General features: G+C 43.0%; 1 protein-coding gene and 1 long non-coding RNA gene across 6 annotated transcripts in view; one reads left to right on the top strand and one right to left on the bottom strand.

Annotated features, from left to right (window-relative positions):
- LOC307203680 overlaps positions 1–21,579 on the top strand; it is a 398,536-nt gene that overhangs the window by 355,120 nt on the left and 21,837 nt on the right. The gene's annotated exons all lie outside the window — the stretch shown is intronic.
- The window catches only part of PRDM10 (PR/SET domain 10), a 76,849-nt gene that overhangs the window by 41,847 nt on the left and 13,423 nt on the right, over positions 1–21,579 (bottom strand). Inside the window, exons 1-5 of one of the 5 annotated variants that reach the window (XM_079954492.1) lie at positions 14,313–14,679; positions 12,139–12,321; positions 10,507–10,671; positions 8,226–8,285; positions 2,447–2,593 (exon numbers count right to left, since the gene is read on the bottom strand). In XM_079954492.1, the coding sequence (XP_079810618.1) occupies positions 2,447–2,593; positions 8,226–8,285; positions 10,507–10,671; positions 12,139–12,231 (465 nt within the window). In that variant the 5' untranslated portion in view covers positions 12,232–12,321; positions 14,313–14,679. Of the gene's footprint in view, positions 1–2,446; positions 2,594–5,962; positions 6,051–8,225; positions 8,286–10,506; positions 10,672–12,138; positions 12,322–14,312; positions 14,680–21,579 lie in introns of those variants that run through there. The other 4 variants (XM_079954491.1, XM_079954490.1, XM_079954493.1 and 1 more) reach the window with 4 other exon arrangements.

Genomic DNA, 21,579 nt, shown 5'->3' with positions numbered 1-21,579 from the left:
TTTTGCAACCGTGAACACAGTAGGCATCTTGAGCCAAGTCACCATCTCAGGTCTATTTGCTGTAAAGTGAGAGAACAGCAAGAAGCTGCTTTCACGAGACCAACGTCTTATTAAGCCTTGCAAAAAGTATTCAGCGCACTAATAATGATGGAGCCCGGCAAGAAGGCGGCATTAAATCAGAAAAACCTTTGGCTCCCCAGAAAGGCTTTTTGCAACTCAGCTTACGCCTTTCCTTATTCCGTCTCCAAGTGAAGCCACCCAGGGTCTCCATTTTCTGCTTTAATCAGTTTGACATTAAAATATGCCCTCAAAATGGTCCTGGCTATAATTTTCTCACTCCATGAAAGCAGGAGAAAACAACACCAATGCACTCAAAACACAGGGTTCGGTTAAGAGACTAGCTAATTAAAATCTAAAACCTTTGTAACAAAAAGCAACCTCCTAACTGCTTAAGGGCAATGGGTGCTCTAATTTTAAAGAGTGTTATATTTTATTTTCTATGAAGAGAAGAGTTAAATGCCCATAGTGCACTGCAGATGAGGCAGAAATCGGTATAATAGGTGTGTGTGTAGGGGGAAGGGAATTGCTGTAAGAGAGCTTAAGGAACAGGCTACACACACACACACACACACACACACACACACACACACACACACACCACAAAGCATTACAGTCTTTCAATAAGTTAGAAGTGAAACCTCAGTGCTAGGCATGCTTAGAGCTATGTATATTTGGTATTTAAATAAAATGAACCCAAATTCTGGGTCAAGGTAGCCAAAATGCTGCTTTTTCAAATAAACAAACAAATAAATTTGTGAGCTGAATAAATTATGCTAAATTCTTCAATCCGAAACATGGTGCGAATAAAAATCTGCCTATGCTGGTTGATTATACTTCTTCTAGGCCTAGCTGGAGAATAAAGTGGAACGCAGATGAATGAAGTCCCCACAGACTAGCTGCAGGAATGCTGGCTTCTGAGATTCCACAAGGCATTGCCAGATGTCTATTTAAGCTTATCTTCACAGTCAACAATAAGGACTAGACTTTTGTAAATCAAGAAAATCTTTAATAAAAATACATTTAAAAAAAAACACTAAGGACTAGAAACCTGCAGGGTTTGCTGTTATTGCTTTTTATAACAGCTTATTGGAATGCTGAATTTTGCACTAAATAACAGAACTCCCTGAGGGTGCGGCATGACTGCAAAAGTATAGAATGCACATCAGCATTTTCCAAACCATGTTCTGAGAACGCTTATAGTTTCAAAAATGCTTTAATGTTTCAATTTTTCATTATTTTTTTTTAATGCTGTATTTTAATTTTGTTTTTAAGTTGTAATCATTCAACTTGTTTTTATTATTGCTTGTAAGCCGCTCTGAGTCCGGCCTTGGCTGGTGAGGGCGGGGTATAAATAAAAAATTATTATATTATTATTATTATTATTATAGGAATTCCTCAATGGCAGATAGGCAATCTGTAATCCAGCTTGCCTACCACTGTCAATCCTTTCTGTACTGACACAGGTAAATGTTCAAAAGACAGTTGAGCATAATTTACCAGGTGAGAATTTCTGGTTAAATTATCAGTTGTGGTTTTTTTTTTTAAAAAAAAAATCTACCATGACTGGCCATGAATGAATCAGTTATCTCTTATCGTCATTATTATTTAATTGTAAAAAATTAATATTACTTGGTTGCTTTTGACCTGATCTTAGTGTAACTCTGCTGAGCAGTTTTAGAGTTTCTGCTAAATTCCCTGATCCGTAGCCACTCAGAGGTAGATTTTTACTGTATATGCAGCTTATTTTATCTAGTCCTATGAATTACACAAGTTTGATTGTTTTTAAATTATATCCACCTTTACAAACAAGTTCCCCCGAGGGGGCTAACTACAAAAAAGGAAAGAAATAAAACAGTAATACAGCACACAAAAGATGCAGCAGACAGTTTTTTTAAAAAGGAGAGTCAAATTAAAACCAAACCACAAGGACCTTGGGAAATAAAACAGTTTTCAAGCCACATCCAAAAGGTGATAAAAAGGGGACTGGCAGGGCACTGGGAAAGGGATTTTGCAAAACTGGAGCCACCACAGAGGAAGCCACGTTCTAATCCCTGCTAATCTAATCTCTACCAGTTGTAGGTGAGAGAGCAGAGCCATTGAGGCAGATAGTAACACTCCAGTAGGGTGATGTGGGTTATCCTAATATATGGTTCACTGCTGATGTGATGCAGTGCGTAACTGGTGCTGCCCTTGCAGCCATTATTTTACCTCTGTTCTAATCCCCTTACCCCTGCTATTTTACACCTGGCTCCAGGTGGCTTCTGAATGAACACAACAAAAGCTGACCCTCAAATTTCTATTGGTTTTGTTGGGTCCTGGTTTCTTTTAATGGGGGCATGAAATGGAGAATTCAAATGTAAAAGCAATGGGGCACCTGGCAACTTACTCTGTCTGCTTGAGGGTCCTGCTCCAGAGCCGCTGAGGGGTCGGCAACGCTGCCAAGCACAGAGAGGTGGGTGGGATTCATGCTCTGAGCAGCAGCAGCAGCAGCAGCAGGAGGAGGAGGAGGAGTAGCAGGCAAGAGCACAGTTACCTAAAATCACAGGCACTCGTTTTAGTCCTGTGGCATCTCCATCATTCAGATTTGTCTGGCTGCAGCAAGTCCTGCAAGCCAGGTCTTTTAGGTTGCAAAATACAGTATCCGAAAGGTGTCTGAATGGGTAGAGGCAGGTGTCAGTAATTATTTAAAACTTCGAGAAACAATGCAGATATAACATCCCCCCCTCCCTATGCGAGTTTCCTTTCTGCTATAAAAATACAGTGGAGCTGCCTGTGTAACTGCTGTAAGTTAGGAACTAGAGAAAGTGGCCTTATCCTGAGTCAGTCCTCTGGTCCATCTAGATCAGCACTGTTGGCACTGACAGTGGCTCTCCATCACTACCTGGAAATACCAGGGATCAAACCTGCGACCTTCTGTATGCAGAGCAGATTCTCTACCACTGAGCTACAGCCCTTCCCCAAGTTAATGTGGGCCTTTACAAATGATCCAGTACAGGTCAGAAACAAGTTATATTTATTTATTTTATTAAATGTACACCCTGCGTTTCTTCCCAAAGCAGCCCAGGGTGGCATGCTTTGTAGGAGATGCCAGTTTGAGAAGGGCGTGGGAGTTGCCCGAGGCGTGCACAATGGCATGTTGCCAAAACTCATATTCCACAAATCCTCCTTTCCCTCTGGGTTGATAACTGGGGAAGGGCGATGGCAACCCCCCCAAAAAAGAGCCTGATTTCGACTAGAAGAAACCTTGTGCTGCTGTTGAACCCCATTCCAGAGGATGGTACCAGTGTGTCTCCCCTGGAAAATTATTATTACAAGATATATATTTAATCCTTCCAATATGCCAACCCTTAAAGCATCAAATAGCTGTTCTCCCTTAGCCTTTTCAGCTTTATCTCCAGAATAGCTGGAAATCATGGCCGCAAAAGGCTTTATGGGATAAAGTGACCACAAATAAGGGGGGAGAGAGAGAGAAGTAGAAAGGGGCTGACGTGAACAGAGTGATTTTTCCCTGTCGCCAGGCACACACCCACAAGGCATCATTAGCACACTTCCAGGCGTGCTGGCAGGGAGGAGTCAGCACAAAACCTGCCACTGCAGGGTATCAAAACAGCTTACAAGCAAAAACACCCTTAGTGAACTCTTGTTTCATCCCGGTTACATATGTTGGGAGAAATCAAGAGATGAATACACTAAGGCTTTTGAAGCGCTAAGATTTCAATAAGTCTTTCCAAAAAACAGCAGGGACCTTGATTATTATTTTAGCAGCTAAAGTAGTTCAGGGAATTCTCACAGGAAGAGGGTACATGCAACACCTGCAGGGCTAGCAGCTGCTCTAATAAAATGATAACCACTCACAAACAAACTGGAAATCTCTCCATGGGAACATTTGGTTTGCCAAGAGTGCTGCTGTCTAAGCTGCACAGGGCCTTTAGCAAGAGGACTTAGGATACAGCGATAACGCACTCGTGACACTTGCATGCTTTTCCTATTATCATCAGTCAGCATAAGGAATGCATGCACCATTGTTAAATATACATGACCTGCATCGCATACGAGGGGATGTGTGTGTTTAGGTTGTTGCTGCTCTTGACCACTGCAAGCCTGCTTGAAATAACACACGCGCACAGAAAGAGGCAGGGTGCAATTTGTTTCTTCTGGCCTAAAGAAAAGGAACTGAGGGAAAGACTTGGATGCCATCCTGTTTTTACCACAGAACAGGAATGTAGCATGTTGCAGCCTTCACGTCATGCTGGTTAATGTCAAATATGTGGCATTGGACTCTGTCGTCTGTGGACTCCTGTGTCTTGACTTCGAAAGGTTTGAGAGATGTTCATTCCTTTGGCCCACTCATTATGCATCTCGCTTTCCACAGTGAAATTCAGAGTTACTGTATTTTTCCAAGTTCTTTTGGTTATACTGCTCTGTAAAGCACCATATACAATGATGATACTAATAACAATAGGTTTAGGGGAAATGTGGGAAAATGGGCCTGTTTGTATATTCTATCCCTACCGTTTGTGTTGAATCCACCCCATCACTATTTACTTCAAATTAAATGCAACATTCTTTTGATCCTGAATATTGTTTTTTATTCTTGTTTCTAGTGAACATTTTATGCAATTTTTTTTTTACAAAAAAACTTCATAGAAGCATAGAGTTGGAGGGGATAATAATAATAATAATAATAATAATAATAATAATAATAATTTATTTTCTCAAGGGCCATCTAGCAGTGCAGGAATCCTGCTCACAGCCATCCCTGCATGAGCTCGAACCACCAACCTTCTGGTTAACAGAAGAAAGAGCTATCAATCTGTCAATCCTTTCCATGTCCAAGCCAGGTGTTTATTACGTGCCCCCTTTCTCTTTTTCCATAAATTAATTCTTCTATTTTTGACCAAAAAAACATTCTAAACTTACATTAACATTTTTAAGAAATGCAAGCTTTATCAAACATTGATACAGCAGGTGTATGTTGCCAGTAATTCACATGTATTCCTTCCCACCATCTTTTCTTCCTTTAAAACATCATTCATAGTTTTCAGCTTACTGTTCAGTCCTTCCACTGCTTCCATTTGCCTTTTTAGTGTTTGAAGCAAAAAGGATTCAAATTCAAAATGATTCTTCATGACACTTGCCTTAATAAACCCTGTCATGCTGCAGTTCTCTAAATTTGTCTTTCTTATTGCTGCTCAATGAACACGCATCTGTTAAGCATGTTTTTCTTTGTTGTTCTTTTTCCAAAATAAACCTGTATTTTTTGTTTGTTTGTTTTACTATGCTCCTAAACAGTTTGCTAACGTACATCCTCTCTTCTTCACTGCTGGGGTTTTCCTATTGTTTTTATAGCTAACCTTGCATTATATGTTTCGTAGGATGCAATCCTGTACAGTACTTGAGATCTGCTTGCTGATGGGCTCTGGCAGAAGCCCCACAGCACCAGTAGCACTTAAGATGCTTTTTAGGGTATACTTGAAGCTTTTGCTAGAAACTACTTTGGAAACCAAAAGAGCCACCTGGGACTAGCAGGGAGATGGAACAGGGTGACAGGAACGAACACACACACACAAACCCTCTCTGGGATCCTAATCCTGGACCCCCCTAACCCAGGCAAGGACCTTCCCAGCCCACTAGATCTCTCCCAGAATCATTGGCTAACCACTCCCTTCCTCCACCCTGACTTGGCCAGGGCACTCCCTGCAGGGCCCATGAAAATGAACCTGATCTGAAACAGAGATTGGGTCCATTCAATTGACCAAAGGTCTTGTTCACTGCCCACAAGTGAGCTCTGGGCTTTACTGGATATGAGGTAGAGATACAATATTCCATTAAAAATAAAAAATGCCTGTGCTTCTCATATTTTTGTCTTTGGACCAACAGCCTGGCTACACATTACACTCACCAAATAGAAAACTGCCAGGCTATAGAGAGCTCTGAAGGCTTCCTCCCAACAGCTGGCAGTCAAGGAAAGCTGAAGGCACCTCACTTGAAGTCATACTAAAAAGGAAAGAGACATTCTAGTTATCTCATTCAGCTAATCACCCCAGCTGGTTGGGGAGCAGGGGAGATTAGATGAGAGAGATGAGAAAGAACCACAAAAGCCCACCAGGTAGCTACCTCTCTTTCTCTCTCAGTATGAATACAGTACGTATAAGCTAAAAACCCTCCCTTAACTGTCAGGAGGGAGGCTGGAAAATTCAGAGCCACCAGAATCCGGCTGCTTTTTGCTTGGTGAGGGTAGCATGAGGCCAAGCACTAAAGCATCAAACCATTTATTTGGGGAAATCCCTTCCAAAAAAACACCCCAGTATCTTCTAATCAGTGGTGGGTTCACACCTATAGTACCAGAGGTTTCCAGAATATTAACTGAAATGTATCGTCTCACTTTATAAGACGCTAACACAGCTATCAAATCATTTCGAGTGGCTATTCCACAAACCTGTGTTGTACACAGTGGTTTAGGACTGAAAGGATCTCAACTCTTGGATCTTAACCATCCCATTTTCTGTGCCATGGGAGATTAAATGAGAAGCTAGTCCTTTTCAAATACAGGGTCCCCCCCTCCCTTTTGCATCCTCGAATCCTCACATCCCCAGTCCTCAATTTCATGCTACTCCTAGTCAATTTCACACTAGTGAACACATCAAGCACAAAACTAGGACTATATACATCAAACACAGCAGCAAGTAATTGGAATTTTTAGCTTTTACAGTTATATCCCAAATAAAAACTCGAAAAAGCTTCTGCCTGTATAAACGAGGAAATGCTGTTATCTCCCAATTATGTGGATGTACAAACAAAACAATAAAACAGGTTGGGGGTTTGTTCGTTTTTTGATAACTTAAATGAAAGATATAGCAGAATGTTTTCAGAACAGGAAATCTTAGTTAAGCAGTCCTCTTAACATTCTTAAAACTGACCTTACAGGACATCCTTTACACCAGGGGTTGTCAAACCTGGTCCCTACCACCCACTAGTGGGCGTTTGAGGATTCTAGGTAGGCGGTAGGGGGTTCTATGGCACGAGCTGAATCCTCCTTCCATCGAGCACTGGTGGGCGGTAAGGAAATTTTACCATCCAGAAAGATGCATTAGTGGGCGGTAGGCATAAAAAGGATGACTACCCCTGTTTTAGACACTAGGTGGCCTTTTGTCATGTTAGCTGGCTCAAGAGCACCTTAACAATTTAAGAAGACATCTGCTGGATTAAGCCAAAGGCCCACCTATTAACCCAGCATCCTATTCTCACAGTAGCCAACCCAATGCCTGTGGGAAGTCCCTGAGCAGGACCTGAGTGCGGCAGCAACTCTTCCCACTTAGGATTGCCAGTAACTGGCATTCAGAGGCATATGACAGCCATTGATAGCCTTATCCTCTATGAATTGGTCCAACCTTTTAAAGCCATCCAAGTTGGTGGTCATCTCTAATCTTGCGGGAGGGAGTAAAATTCGTAGTTTAGCTGTGCCCTATGTGAAGAAGTAGAGTGGTACCTCGGTTTGCAAATGCTTCAGGTTACAATCACTCCGCTAACCCAGAAGTAGTTCCTCGGGTTGCAAACTTTGCCCCAGAATGAGAACGGAAATTGCGCGCTGGCGGCACGGCGGCAGCGGGAGGCCCCATTAGCGATAGCACACCTCAGGTTAAGAACGGTTTTGGGTTAAGAACGGACCCCCGGAACAAATTATGTTCGTAACCCAAGGTACCACTGTACTTTTATTTTGTCTGTTCTGAATCTTCCAACATTCAGCTCCACTAGCTTTCTCCACACCTTCTATACAGAGCTATCATAGAACTGCAGAGTTGGAAGGGACCCTGAGGATCATCTAAGTCCACCCCCCCCCTGCAGTGCAGGAATATGCAGTTGTCCCAGAAGGGGATCAAACCTGCAACCTTGGCATTATCAGCACCATGCTCTAACCACCTGAGCTATCCACTCACTTACCATTTAACTGAAAATTTAGGTTTTTCTGTGATTGCCACCATGCTAGAACTGCATGACTATGGCAGGAAACAAATGAGTCCCTTCCGAAAGGTGAATGTACAATCGCGCCAATCCCACTATAATCTCTCGTTGAACAGGTTTTGCTGAGACAAGGACAGGACTAAATAAATGCATAGCCCATCAACAGACACATGTAAAGCTCAACCGAAAAGCCTGAACCTTACCTGCTGTGTCGCTGCATCCTGCTGGACGTACGCCACTTGGGACGGGTCTGTAAACAAAGTCTGAACAAAATAATAAAGAATGATTAAGAGGGTCTTGGTAACGCTTGGTTATGCAAAGCTCACAGTGACAGAATAAACTTGCTGAAAGGAAAGTGGCATTGGACAAATGGCTGATTTCATTCAATTTCCATAAGGCCAGTTACCTTGGCCACTACAGTGTATTTATGAAATGCACTCTTAGTGCCAACAGTCCACCTATAAAGTGTGAGGTGGACTTCTGAAGGTTGTAAGCAAAGCACGAAGCACTTGCAATTGAAGCTGCAACACGCTAGGGAATGTGTTCAGAAAGGACTCGTAACGGTGTCCTACATGCCAGGTAATGAAATTCCTGCTGATTTATTGTCCAAGGTTGTTCCAAGGGATCAACACTGTACCTATATACCAAAGTTGGGTTTGTACTGAGATTGTACTAACACGCTGTCCAGTGGTGTTCACAAAAAGGAGGAGGATGTTAGTTTCTGTTTCCTCACTGTGCAGCTGCATGCAGTCACAGGACTCTGTTTACATTCCACAGAGTCCAGATACTGTTGGATTCTCACGGGAAAGGGAGACGGGATGTGACGTTACTGGTTTCCTGTTTCCTTTGTTCCTTTGCATTCTTTGTTCAGTTGCTCTCTGCTTCTCACAGATAGGAGATGTATATTTCTTTGCTCTCTGTATAGCTTAGTAATGAAGTATGGCAACGTAGCCCATACTATCTCATCCTTCCGTTGTGGACTTTGTTGTTTTAATGCTCTGCTGGGAGGGCTCGGAGGAAGATGAGCCTTATCAGCTCGGACGACCGAAGATAAAATCCCAATAGTGGTGGTGTTACATTGACAGAGCAGCTTCCATCTCGAAAGCACTTAACACAAATTCCAAATTGTAGCAGGTTGTTTGCACGTGCTTTCTCTCTCTCTCTCTACGTCAAGACTCAAGAGCGCGCACATTAAAGCTTAAAAGCAAAATCCTGCTTGACAATTTAAGCCAAGGGGTAAAGAAGTAGAAGGACCTGATTAAAACAGGAACAGTAAAGCACCCAAATGGAGTGCAATTAAGATTGGGGGGGGGGGGGACAGGAATGGGCAGCATAAGGATATAGAGGATGGACTGGGATTTGGGAATTTAGTAAGCTACCGTTACCAGCAGCTATATGGTTTGTCTAAATTAGAACAGTGGTTTTCAAACCAAGTTCCTGGGGTTCGTTAACAGCTTTTTAGAGGTCTCCCAATGAGAAGATCAGTAACAAGAGATACGCTCTCCTGAAAGACAGCTTTCCAACCACTACTGATCTTCCTCAGCAATGTGCAAACACAGAAGGGTTGAGTGTGATGTTGCATTTCCATCTAGAAAGTACTAACACAAATTCCAAAGTGTACCAAGTTGTTTGCGGTTTCTCGCTCACATGAGCCACTGGAGAATCCAAACAAGTCTGATCAGTAAAGATGCAAAGTGCTGTTGCTCAGCAGCACTGCAATGCCTTGCATGCAAAAGGTCCAAGGTTCGATTGGTGGCATCTCTAGCCAAGACCGCTATCTGAAACTCTGCAGAGCTGCTGCCAGTCAGTGTAGGCAGTACTGAATTAGCTAACCAGTGGTCTGACTTGTTGTCAAGGCAGCTATCTCCCTGTGTTCTCCCCCCCCCATAAATGTGCACCCTAGAACAGGGTCCAAGGTCCTCCGCAATGCACAAGTAATGCATACAGCATGCAAACAAATCATTGTTTCAAATATTTCCTAAAGGCACCAAGTTGGAAAACCTATCAATAGATTTGTCCAGTTCAAGTCTACGGACTAGTACAATTGTTAGAAAAATACAAGTTCCAATGCCCAAATTATTAGTAGTTACCTAAACTTGGCTATGCAAATAAGGAATCTGAAAAGAATGGATTAGCAACCCCCTTGTTTTACAGAACACTGTGATGGCTGATATTGTTGCGCTGATTACTCGTGTCATCTTTTGAAGGGGAAAAAAGGCTAAATTATTCCAGTTTCAGAGAAGCGACATGGACAGGGCTTCATACTCAATAGCCTCCCAGCATTTTTTGATTACAACATCTGCACTCCCATTTAGCATGAAAAGTCCAAACTCCCCCTTCGCCAATGGCTAGATGATTATGCACAGCTGAGGACTATTAGGCATTCACACAGCTTTGCAGGCAGCTGGCCCAAGTTCTGAATGAAATTATTGCTCTTTGCAGCCGCGAGTAGACAAGAGACAGGGGATGTGAGATGTCACATGCCTGAGTGGCTTCCACGGGGTGGATGTACACCAGTGTATGCTCCGAGGTGTCCACAGAGGTGTAAGATGTGCCGTCGGCAGTGTAGACCACCTGCTGCGAAGGACGGTCCTGATCATCGCTGTACACAATCTGAGCCACAGTTCCACCTTCAGGGACAAAGTGGACCTGGAGAAAGGGAAGGGGAACAGGGACAGAGAAGAAATGTCAGGAACTGTCCAAACACAAAGCTGTGCATAAGAATGTACAGTAACACTTAGATACATACAGGCTACTCCCAGTTCACGTGGGGTTTACATTTCAAGGTACTGTGTGTGTCAGTGAAATCATGTATATCTGAAACACCATTGAAAAAGCCTGCAAACACACACTAAACCTCTGAAAACCCCTGGGAAAACAACCTTAAAAACCAGTAGCACTTACCAGACTGGTCAAACTCCACAATCACTCCTTCCAAACCTCCCTGTTCAAACAGCAACTCTCCACAGGCCTCAACAGTCAGTGCAAGGGCTCCTGGTTTTGCTAGGCACTGTTTGCGCGCCTTTTTTGCCCCTTCTGGGCTCTTCTAGTGCCGTTTTTGCACTTTTATATTCACTTCTCGGTTCAGCACAATGCACACTTGTGTGGTTCCGTGTCAGCTGCATGCACATACAGTAAATGGGGAGTTGCCTGTGTATCCCTAGTAATATTCCAGACTACACTGGCAACTCATACAGAATCAGCTCATAAAAAAACCAAAACTAGGTGAATAAGAAAGCCTAACCTAAAAGGCCACTTTTGTTGTAAATTTGGTACCGAAATCACTAACAGTTCAATCCAAGACCCAGTTCAACCGGGATATTTTGAACGAAATCAGCTTAGTACAGTACCATTGAGATCAATTACAGCTGTCTTGTTTCCTAAAAGGCTGTGCACCTCTATCAGCTTCATAGTACATAAAAATCCAATGCATATAATACTTGCAGGCATGTAGGTGAAGGGAAAGAAACTAGGCCTGTTGGATATCTACCTGTTATGCAGCTGTTAAAAGCACAAATCCTGTATCAAGGGAAAAGGGGACAACCCTAAGGATATCTGGACCAAATGAAATTTGAGCCTAATTGTTAATCTTCAATGGCCAATACAAAACAGTCATCAACAACTATTTTGTGAAGTACAGCTATCAAGTTATAAATGACAGAATGTGCTATCCTCAAACCCTCTGGTTCCTCTCTTATCTAAGTATGTACAGTTTTACATTATATATGTATAAGAAATACAACGTAACTCTTTTAAAGTAATGTGGACTGATAAGATTTATGGGAAAGGTGATATTTCTAATAAGCTGGAACACAAATGATAATGTCTCTTTTCTTTCTTGTGTTATAGCCACTTTAAAAAAAAAACATTTTTTTAAAAAAACCCAACATATTTTATTTGGTGTATCTGAAACCTTAGGAGAACAAAATCTATAGCCAGGGAAATTTCTGTATCATGCAAAAATCGAACCCTCAAGACAGCTTCACATATATCCAATAACAATCTACACACACAAATCCCTTTAAGAAGCAGGCTGAGCTACTGCAAGGATGCCCTATTCATATACACCGACTGCGTGAACATCAGCAGTTAGAAAATGCAATAAGCACTAGTCACCTGAGCAGTATTCTGTTCCTGCTCAGCTGATTCAGACCACACCTGTGCGGTTTCCTCTTTCAAGTCGATGTCGTCCCTGCTGTCGGGCTCCATAGTGTGATAACTAATTATCGAAACTGAGCTTGGCTGAAAAGATTCATCTGGCTGTTTTGTCTCGAGACAAGGTAACCTTCTGTACCATAGCTATACAGAAAGAGAGGGGAAGAGAATATATATATATATATATCAAAGAACTGCATACTTTACAGTAATACAAAGGGAACCATGAAACTTGACCACCCACTATACAAATAAAAAATCCAGCTCCCTAGGCTTCATTGGGCTCTAGAGTGGAGCTATACAGAAAGGGAATAGCTCAGTTGTCCATGGTTCCCATTTATTTCTATGGGACAAAATGAACATGCAATCTGGGTCACAGCAGAGACAGAGAGAGAGAGAGAGAGAGAGAGAGAGAGAGAGAGAGAGAGCACAAAAGTAGATGCTGCAATCAGTCGCCATGAGCAGCTGGGCAGGTTTAGCTGCCACTGCAGTAGTGTCTCCAAGTTCACCCTGAGAATTTCTGAAAATATACAGGCACTTTTCCACACACACAACCTTTGGCGGGCACAGTGATGGGCATCTTGCTTCTACCATAACAATACAAATCCTTATTTATGTACCGGTAAATATAATCAGAGCTTTGACACCTTTCCCAAGAGATGCTCATACCAGTGTCAGTTTCCTATATCAGTAGTGAGCAGGGATCAGGATAGATCCATAGTACATCTCTGGGTGATTTGATCAGCAAGGGTTTTGACTTTCAAACACTCAATAATAGCAGCAACAAAATAACTTGACACCACCAAATATTGCTGAAATAAATAAATACTGGGGTAACTGCATGTAAATAAATACTGGGGTAACTGGGGTTTTGCATGTAAGGACTGTGAGCTCCACTCAGTTCTGGTACTCAGAAAAAATGCCAGGGTTTAGGATTCTTTAATTTTCAGTGTAGTGTATGCATTTTGCACCTGGCACTAGGTAATGGACTCAGAGTGTGTGTGTTTGTGTAATGAATGAGTGAAAACTAAAGCAGATCCTTCAAGCCTGATGTCTGCCCATCCCTGTCCTAGATCTCGAATACGGTGTCACGCAAACCCAAGCTGAACATGTTCTAATGTTCATGTTTTTGTGTTCTTAGAAATACATACCCTCCAACATTTCTCTGATGAAAATAGGGACCTCCCATCCCATAATGATAATTTTACTATTTATACCACCCCACATCTTACTGGATTGCCCCAGCCACTCTGGGTGGCTTCCAGCATATATAAAACCATAATAAAACATTTTTAAAAACCCTTCCCTATACTGTACAGGATTGCCTTCAGACGGCTCGGGGGTCGGATAACTACATACCCTCCAACATTTCTCCAATGAAAATAGGGGCATCCTAAGGAAAAGGGGGACATTCAAGGATCAAATCAGAAACTGGGACGGCTTGTCTAAATCAGGGACGTCCCTGAAAAATAGGGACACCTGAAGGGTCTGGAAATATCAACCACCTTCTGGTATGTGAAGGCCACAGTGCTGTTTTCCTGTGGCCAGTTATGATGATTGGCAATTGACAGCAAGCATCCAATGCTGGCTAGTCCCAAGAACAGAAACAAAAATACATCCCTGGTGTCACTTGCGAAAGTATACTCCGTTATTCAATCCTGAAGCATTTAGAATGCAGCATACATTTAAGAGGAGCACAAACTGTTGTATTGAACAGTGATGTTAGGCCTGGCAGAGACAGACACCCGATTCAATTATTTGCCCTGATCGATGCTGCACTCCCCTAACAGGGAGGTAACAGAGTTTGCAAACAAGTTGTTCCTACTGATTTGCATTCCCCAAATCAAAGCGAATCTCCAGCAGAAAGCCAGATTTGCATGGAAAGTCAAGACGCAGTACTGTACAGTACTTGCTTTCATGCTGTCCAGGAGGGGGTGCTCCATAGCAACAAAGTTTGCAGCTTATTTGCAGGGAGGAAACAACCAGTGGACTTGTTCACACGGTGCTATTTCACTGAGCAAATTATCTGATTATAACTAGCGTTATCCTGTTTCAAATGAGCTCATTCGATGCAACATTTCACATTCATGAATGACATTTGGAAGTTATGCAGATTACCGTTCCAAAATAACTACCTCTCGTATGTGCTCATTAGATGATGTTGAAGAGTCATCATGTAAGCATGAAATGTTACATTGAAACTGGCCTGTTGTTGTTGTTTGTTGTTGTTGTTTAAAAAAAACCTTCAGTCCCTAATTGACTTGTTTTTATTTTTCTAGTTCAGTGTTTAACCAGCCCCTCCGCTCAGGGGCTGCTCTTCCTCCTGATCCCAATTGTGCAGTCCCTCTTGGCAGCTGAAATGCTGAGAAAGAGAGAGAATTAAAAATGAAGCTTAAATTCCAGTTTACGTAAGCTCGGGAATCTTGACAAATTGCTTCCATGTACGGCTTTATCCACCCCTTGCGATTTCAACCGCACGTCTCAATCTGCCACTGGGAATCTCAGAAGTGTAATTTACAGCTCTGCTGATTGGTTTAGACAGTCATTCAGCACCTTTCCAGTCCTTCGTCTCCAGTGTCATTATTAAATCACAGACTTAGGAATTAGTGCAAGGCTGAGGCCATTTGATTTTCGGCAAGTCCAATTAACTTTATTTTATACTAACTGGCTGGCTGAGCTGATCTAATAGTTAGCAACCCTTGCCAATGCACAAGAAAGAAAGCAAAACGCTCCTGGGTGACTGCTCCACCCATTTCAATTTTAAATGCAAATCATTTTTAGACATAATTTATGCCCATATAATGGCATTTGGCTTGTAAATGAAGCACGGGGGGGGGGGAATACCACCCCTTCCATTCATCTTGCTTGCTAGCATTTTAGAACTCTTGCAGGCTCTGAGTCGATACATTTCCCCCTCCCCCTCCCGCGTGACTTTTTACAGAAGACTCAAATCAATAATACAGGAAAGGCGAACAATAATGTCCCTCAGTGGAACAGTAGAAAAATCAACACGGTCTCAGCATCTGAACGCAACACGACACTGCATTCTCTACATTTATCGGACTGCGTATAACGCTCTAGATGCCAAACAGTGCCTCCCTCTCCGGCTTAGCGCAAGATCCCAGCCTGCCAAATCTCGCCCCTACCACCACACCATGACAATAAAGAGACACTGCAAAAATAGGGCACTCTGTGCTATGAAGTTCAGGAGAGCTGCAGCGGTGGTAAATAAGAAACATCCATTGTAATTTATTGCAGTTGGAACACCCCCTTGAAACAAGGAACACCTGGCAAGTTTACATGCATCAGAAGCAAACCCCAGGATAACCGATCTTAATATGCCAATACATTATTATTACATGGCGAGGAGGAAACATCCGCAAGTGTTCCTATGGCTAGGATCCAAAGAACTATTTTACGTGTGCCTAAGGAAATCCACATACCCTCGAGAATGTTTACTTTAATCCTCTGACCAAAAGCCCCCTGTGTTGTATCACAGACTACATGAGAAATGCTCTTGAGTTTCCAAACCATTTTTTTTTATACAGCAGCTGAGAAACAGTCTCCATGGGCATATATTGATAAGTGAATGATGAAACAGAGATAGATTTAACACTCTTTAGCAAGCTAAATGTTTCGACTCCTGCCTTCCTCAGTAACGCAGCTGGGATTTCAACTGAGCAATGTATGCCAAGAACCCAATTCAGTCATCCCCCCCACCTGCCCCATGGCAAAAAAATAGCATGAAGGTAAGATGCCAGCTTCACCCAGCCATCTACAGCCCGTCTGATGTAATGGTTACAGTGTCTAGCTAGGAGCTGAGAGACCAGAGTTCAAATCCCTACTCAGCCATGAAACTCACTGGGTGGGTGGCCTTGGGACAGTCAATGCTTCTCAGCCTAACCTGCCTCACAGGGTTGTTGTGGGGGTTAAATGAGGATGGGGAAGAACCCTGTATGCTCCCTTGAGCTCCTTGGAGAAAGCGGTGGGATAGAAATGCAATAAACGGATAAGTCTGCAAGCCTGTTCTCTGTATGTAGGCTCCAGGAGCATGTTGCAGAGCTTATCTGTGTAGAGCAGGTGCCCTCTATGCATCCCGCTTCCTGCGCATGGACACCTGACAGGTGTGCAGTCGGAAATATCAGGCACAACCCTGCTTTTCCAACCATGCAATTGTGTGAGGGGGAATGAAGAGGACTAATGGGATAGTTTTAAGATCTCTCAGGATAGAATTGTTTCTAAGGCATGTGGCTTGTCCAAGTAAGGGGTGTGTTTGTGTGTTAAAAAAGAATAGCTCAGTCAGTAGAGTATGAGGCTCTTAATTGCAGGGTCATGGGTTCGAGCCCCACATTGGGCAAAAGATTCCTGCAGTTCAGGGGGGTTGGACTAGATGGCGCTCATGGTCCCTTCCAATTCTACAAGTCTATGATTCTATAAAGGTAGGGAAGAAGATCAAAGGCTAAGTCAGGAAGTGTTGTCTTCCCAATTGAGTCTTTGGAGTGTTACAGTATTCAATTTATACATCCAGAAAACAGTCCAACAGACAAATGCACAACCAAACATTGAGAGGAGAAAACGACAAAAAACTATGTTGGATGCATAAAGGTAAAGGTAAAGGGACCCCTGACCATTAGGTCCAGTCGTAACCGACTCTGGGGTTGCAGCGCTCATCCTGCTTTATTGGCCAAGGGAGCTGGCTTTTTTACAGCTTCCGGGTCATGTGGCCAGCATGACTAAGCCGCTTCTGGCGAACCAGAGCAGCGTACAGAAACGCCGTTTACCTTCCCGCCGGAGCGGTACCTATTTATCTACTTGCACTTCGTGCTTTCAAACTGCTAGATTGGCAGGAGCAGGGACCGAGCAATGGGAGCTCACCCCATCACGGGGATTCAAACTGCCGACCTTCTGATCGGCAAGTTCTAGGCTCTGTGGTTTAACCCACAGCGCCACCCGCGCCCCTATGTTGGATTCATAACAAGCAATAATAATAACAGCAGCTACTACTTTGTTCAATATCTGAGCTGAGCTCTGCTCAGTGCAGCAATTATGTTAGGACTGTAATTTCAGGGGCATCTTTGAGGTGCTGGTGGTCCTAAACAGAGGACGTGTTCAAGGGTTTCAGCTGTGGATGGGGAACCTGTGTCCCTCCAGATGTTGTTGGACTTCAGCTCCCATCAGCTCCAGCCAACCCTGCCAATGGTCATGGAAAATGGGAGTTGGAGTCCAGCAACAAGATGTCCCCAGGTTTCTCATACCTGTTCCAGGCATTTTATTTCCTCTGTCACTTTGGCAGCTTGCAGGTAGTATGGAGGAAGCAGCTCACCTCATCTCTGCTGGTGCTGCAGCACTACTTCACGTGGCTGGAGGCTGGCACTGCCACTACTAGCCCAAGAAGGATCAGATGAGACACAGAGCCAATAGAGTGCCCTCTTGGATCCTATAAAGCTTCCATGTCTGATCTGGCTCTTCCATCTGAACAACCTGTCAGGCTGGTGCAGACGGAGCTGCCTGCTGAACCACCTCCTTGCCCCTGGGTCTCCACCTCTGACTGCATCTGAGCAAAGCTATGAAAAGGATGTCATAGCAAAGCTATGAAAAGCTATAAAAGGATGTCAAATAGAGGAGGGAGAAAGGTTGTTTTCTGCTGCTCCAGAGAAGCGGACGCAGAGCAATGGTTCCAAACTACAATAAAAAAGATTCCACCTAAACATTAGGAAGAACTTCCTGACAGTAAGAGCTGTTCAACAGTGGAATTTGCTGCCAAGGAGTGTGGTGGAGTCTCCTTCTTTGGAGGTCTTTAAGCAGAGGCTTGACAACCATATGTCAGGAGTGCTCTGATGGTGTTTCCTGCTTGGCAGGGGGTTGGACTCGATGGCCCTTGTGGTCTCTTCCAACTCTGTGATTCTATGATTCTATGAGAGAAACATCTTCATAATGCAAGCTCTTCTACTGCAACTCTGGGCCAATAAGCTTAGAAATGTATTGAAAAAGACTTGAAATAATTTCCAAAGAAAAGGCCATGCAGAATACACAGCACTGGACACAGCATGGAGCTCTGGCACAGAACCAGAATTAATTATGCCAAACAAGCCAAAAGCGTGTGTGTGTGTGTGTGTTCGTAACTGATTTTTATCAAGTTTTATTATATTATTCCTTATTATCTTTATATGGATTGGTTATTTTCAATTGCAAATTCTATTGTTAGCCACCTTCGGTATTTTTATAATGGACAAGTGGCGTAAACTTATAAGCACTAACTAAATATGCATACTTTGTTCAAGCTGAAAAATCCAGGGTTGTATCCAACTAAGTTCTACTCAGAGTAGACTCATCCAAATAAATGAACCTAAGTTAGTCATGTCCATCTACAGTGGTAACTCAGGTTACATAAGCTTCAGGTTACAGACTTCGCTAACCCAGAAATAGTACCTCGGGTTAAGAACTTTGCTTCAGGATGAGAACAGAAATTGTGCTCCGGCGGCGCGGCGGCAGCAGCAGGAGGTCCCATTAGCTAAAGTGGTGCTTCAGGTTAAGAACAGTTTCAGGTTAAGAACGGACCTCCAGAACGAATTGAGTACTTAACCCGAGGTACCACTGTATTTCAATAGACCTACTTTGTATAAGTTTAGCACAAGATACAGCCTCTAGAACAGGCTTCCTCAACCTTGGCCCTCCAGATGTTTTGGGACTACAATTCCCATCATCCCTAACCACTGGTCCTGCTAGCTAGGGAAGATGGGAGTTGTAGGCCTAAAACATCTGGAGGGCCAAGGTTGAGGAAGCCTGCTCTAGAATATGGATAATTTTTGTGCACACAATTCTGGTGTTCTTTTTTCTTTTTTAAATAACTGGTGTGTCAGTTCTACTCATCTCATACGTAGCTACCAGAGTGTGGCTCTTCCCCTCACTGCCACCTACCCATTGTAGGTTTCCAGGGAGATGACAGCACACAGAAACAAAATTTATTTCACAGAGTGATAGTGTTAAGAAAGGACATTGATCTCAGCCTTGTTTTCATTCTGTGGCATGACGCTATAGAGTTGAAGGGAAGTCCACGCAAACAATTATTAGAAGAAATTAACAATTACATTATTTCTTCATAAGCTGAAACACCTTACTATTATTATTATTATTATTATTATTATTATTATTATGCAAAAAAAAAATCATTTCCTTGGGCTTCTAAAATCGTTAGAATTTGTCTCTTCCTCCCCACAGCGGGCACAGTGGAAGAACTCCCCCTCCCCATCACCACACTGCCCCTGTATAAAACATTTGTGTTTCTTTCCCTTGTTATTTTCACATAGCATATAGACACTTGACAGCTACCACTGCAAAACAGGGAATGCCAACAGCATGTCTGTGGCAGCCTGTGTTGGAGGGGTGGAGGGAGTGAATGCAGTCTGCTGCATTGCGAGGCTGATGCAAGGACATGAGCCAATCCCTTGCATGTCTGCAGCATCCCCCAGGCTAGCATCTTACGGCAAGGTAGCAGTGTGGGTATGACGAGAGCAAGCAGCTATGCCGGAATGAAAGGAGGCTATGCCACTAAGAGCAGCTGCAAAGAAAGCCAGGCGAGTGGCAGGAGGATATAAATGCATTGTGTCATCATCCTAGAGTGGGAAAGCAATGCAACGCTGACAGAAGGCAGTGCAAACAGTACATCAGGGCACCAGAGGAAGCCCACACAGTTCCCTTGCGTCAAGAAAAATATTTGTTTTAAATTCAACGCAATGCCATATCGGGAGCATTCCCTAACATCCCTTTCAGTGATTAATGACATTTGTATCCGGCCCTTCTTCCAAAGAATTCAGAGTAGTATTTTTGGCCTCGCAGTGCGATGTAGGTAGTGACTTTCCCAAACCCACAGAATGAACTTCATAGCCAAGGGAAAGAAAAGGAAGGAAGGGAACTAAATATGTGTTTTCTCCATCCAAATCTAAAACTCTTGTCGTTGCACTATATTGTGTGTAATGTAATATGCAAGCAGAGTTTGGATTTGATGTCCCGCTTTATCACTACCCGAAGAAGTTTCAAAGCGGCTGACAATCTCCTTTTCCCTTCCTCCCCCACAACAAACACTCTGTGAGGTGAGTGGGGCTGAGAGACTTCAGAGAAGTGTGACTAGCTCAAGGTCACCAGCAGCTGCATGTGGAGGAGCAGAGATGCGGACCTGGTTCCCCAGATTACGAGTCTATCGCTCTTAACCACTACACCACGCTGGTTCTCAGTACAGTACAGTATTCACATTATTATGTTACGGCTTCAATATTAAGCCTAATGATCTCTCACACGAGTAAGCTTCACTAAATGAAATATGGTGGGATGTAGGGGTTAAGAGCAGGAACACTTCAAATCTCACCTCAGTCATTAACTCACTAGGTCGTCTTAGAGAGCCCCAAGTCTGAATACTGGTCTGCCTTACAGGGCTATATTGTTAACAGCTACTAAGGTAGTATATATATGATTTTTTTTGGAGCACTTACGAGGGGGAAACCCCTTTGAAACAGATATCATCATCAACATTCAATACTGTACATGATGTTGTGATACGAGAACATGTAATCACTGGCTCTCTGTTGTGTCAGAATATAGAGCAAACTATGCTTCTTTCTTAAACCAACCCAAGGATTAAAATAATTATTATTCTCACACTCTAACCTCCCACCCACTTTTTTTTTTAAATGTTGGCAGAATGTTCTCCCCTATAAAACTCTCTTTAATCTATCCTCCCTTCTCCTTCCAAATTATGCGAGAAGGTCATCTTTTCTCTTTTGATGTTTCCCCATCTTCTATTTTCACACACACACTCTGTGCTGTGATTCTACTTTTAACCAGATCCCATATTACCAGCTCCAAGGGCTTGCTTAAGGAAAAACCATGTTACTAAATTCTTCAAATTCGGTTAAAAGGAAGAAGCATGTGTAATAATACCAAGATTCCGAACTTGAAAAATTGAAGTGCAAAATACAGAACCTACTACTACTACCACTCTGCCTTCAGATAGTTGCTCAGAAGGAAATGTGGCCCTCAGTTTGAAAAAGGTTTTCTGCCCCCGTATTACAGTATCACAATGCAAAAATGGACCAAGATGTCAAGCACAGTGGAGATACAGCTACCCGTTTCCAGAAACAACACGGGCATCTCCATGTTCATTGCCAATGATCCTACATAGTTTACACTGCTATCTCTGGGCCACCTCACATATAACAAAATTCCAACACAAGCATTAATTTCCATAATGGAAACAACATATGTCCTGATCAACCAACACACGCAAGTGTTTCATCACAGCTTCACGCCATAGGAGACCTCCACCAGTCAGGACTTCCTGCTGCAAAATGACACATGTATCTCACAGTATACATGTGAGATGCAGTTTCTACTCTGGAAATGACACAT

Source organism: Podarcis cretensis, assembly GCF_951804945.1.
Source record: "Podarcis cretensis genome assembly, chromosome: 15".
Classification (NCBI taxonomy): Eukaryota; Metazoa; Chordata; class Lepidosauria; order Squamata; family Lacertidae; genus Podarcis; species Podarcis cretensis.
This window is presented reverse-complemented; position numbering and strand designations above follow the sequence as displayed.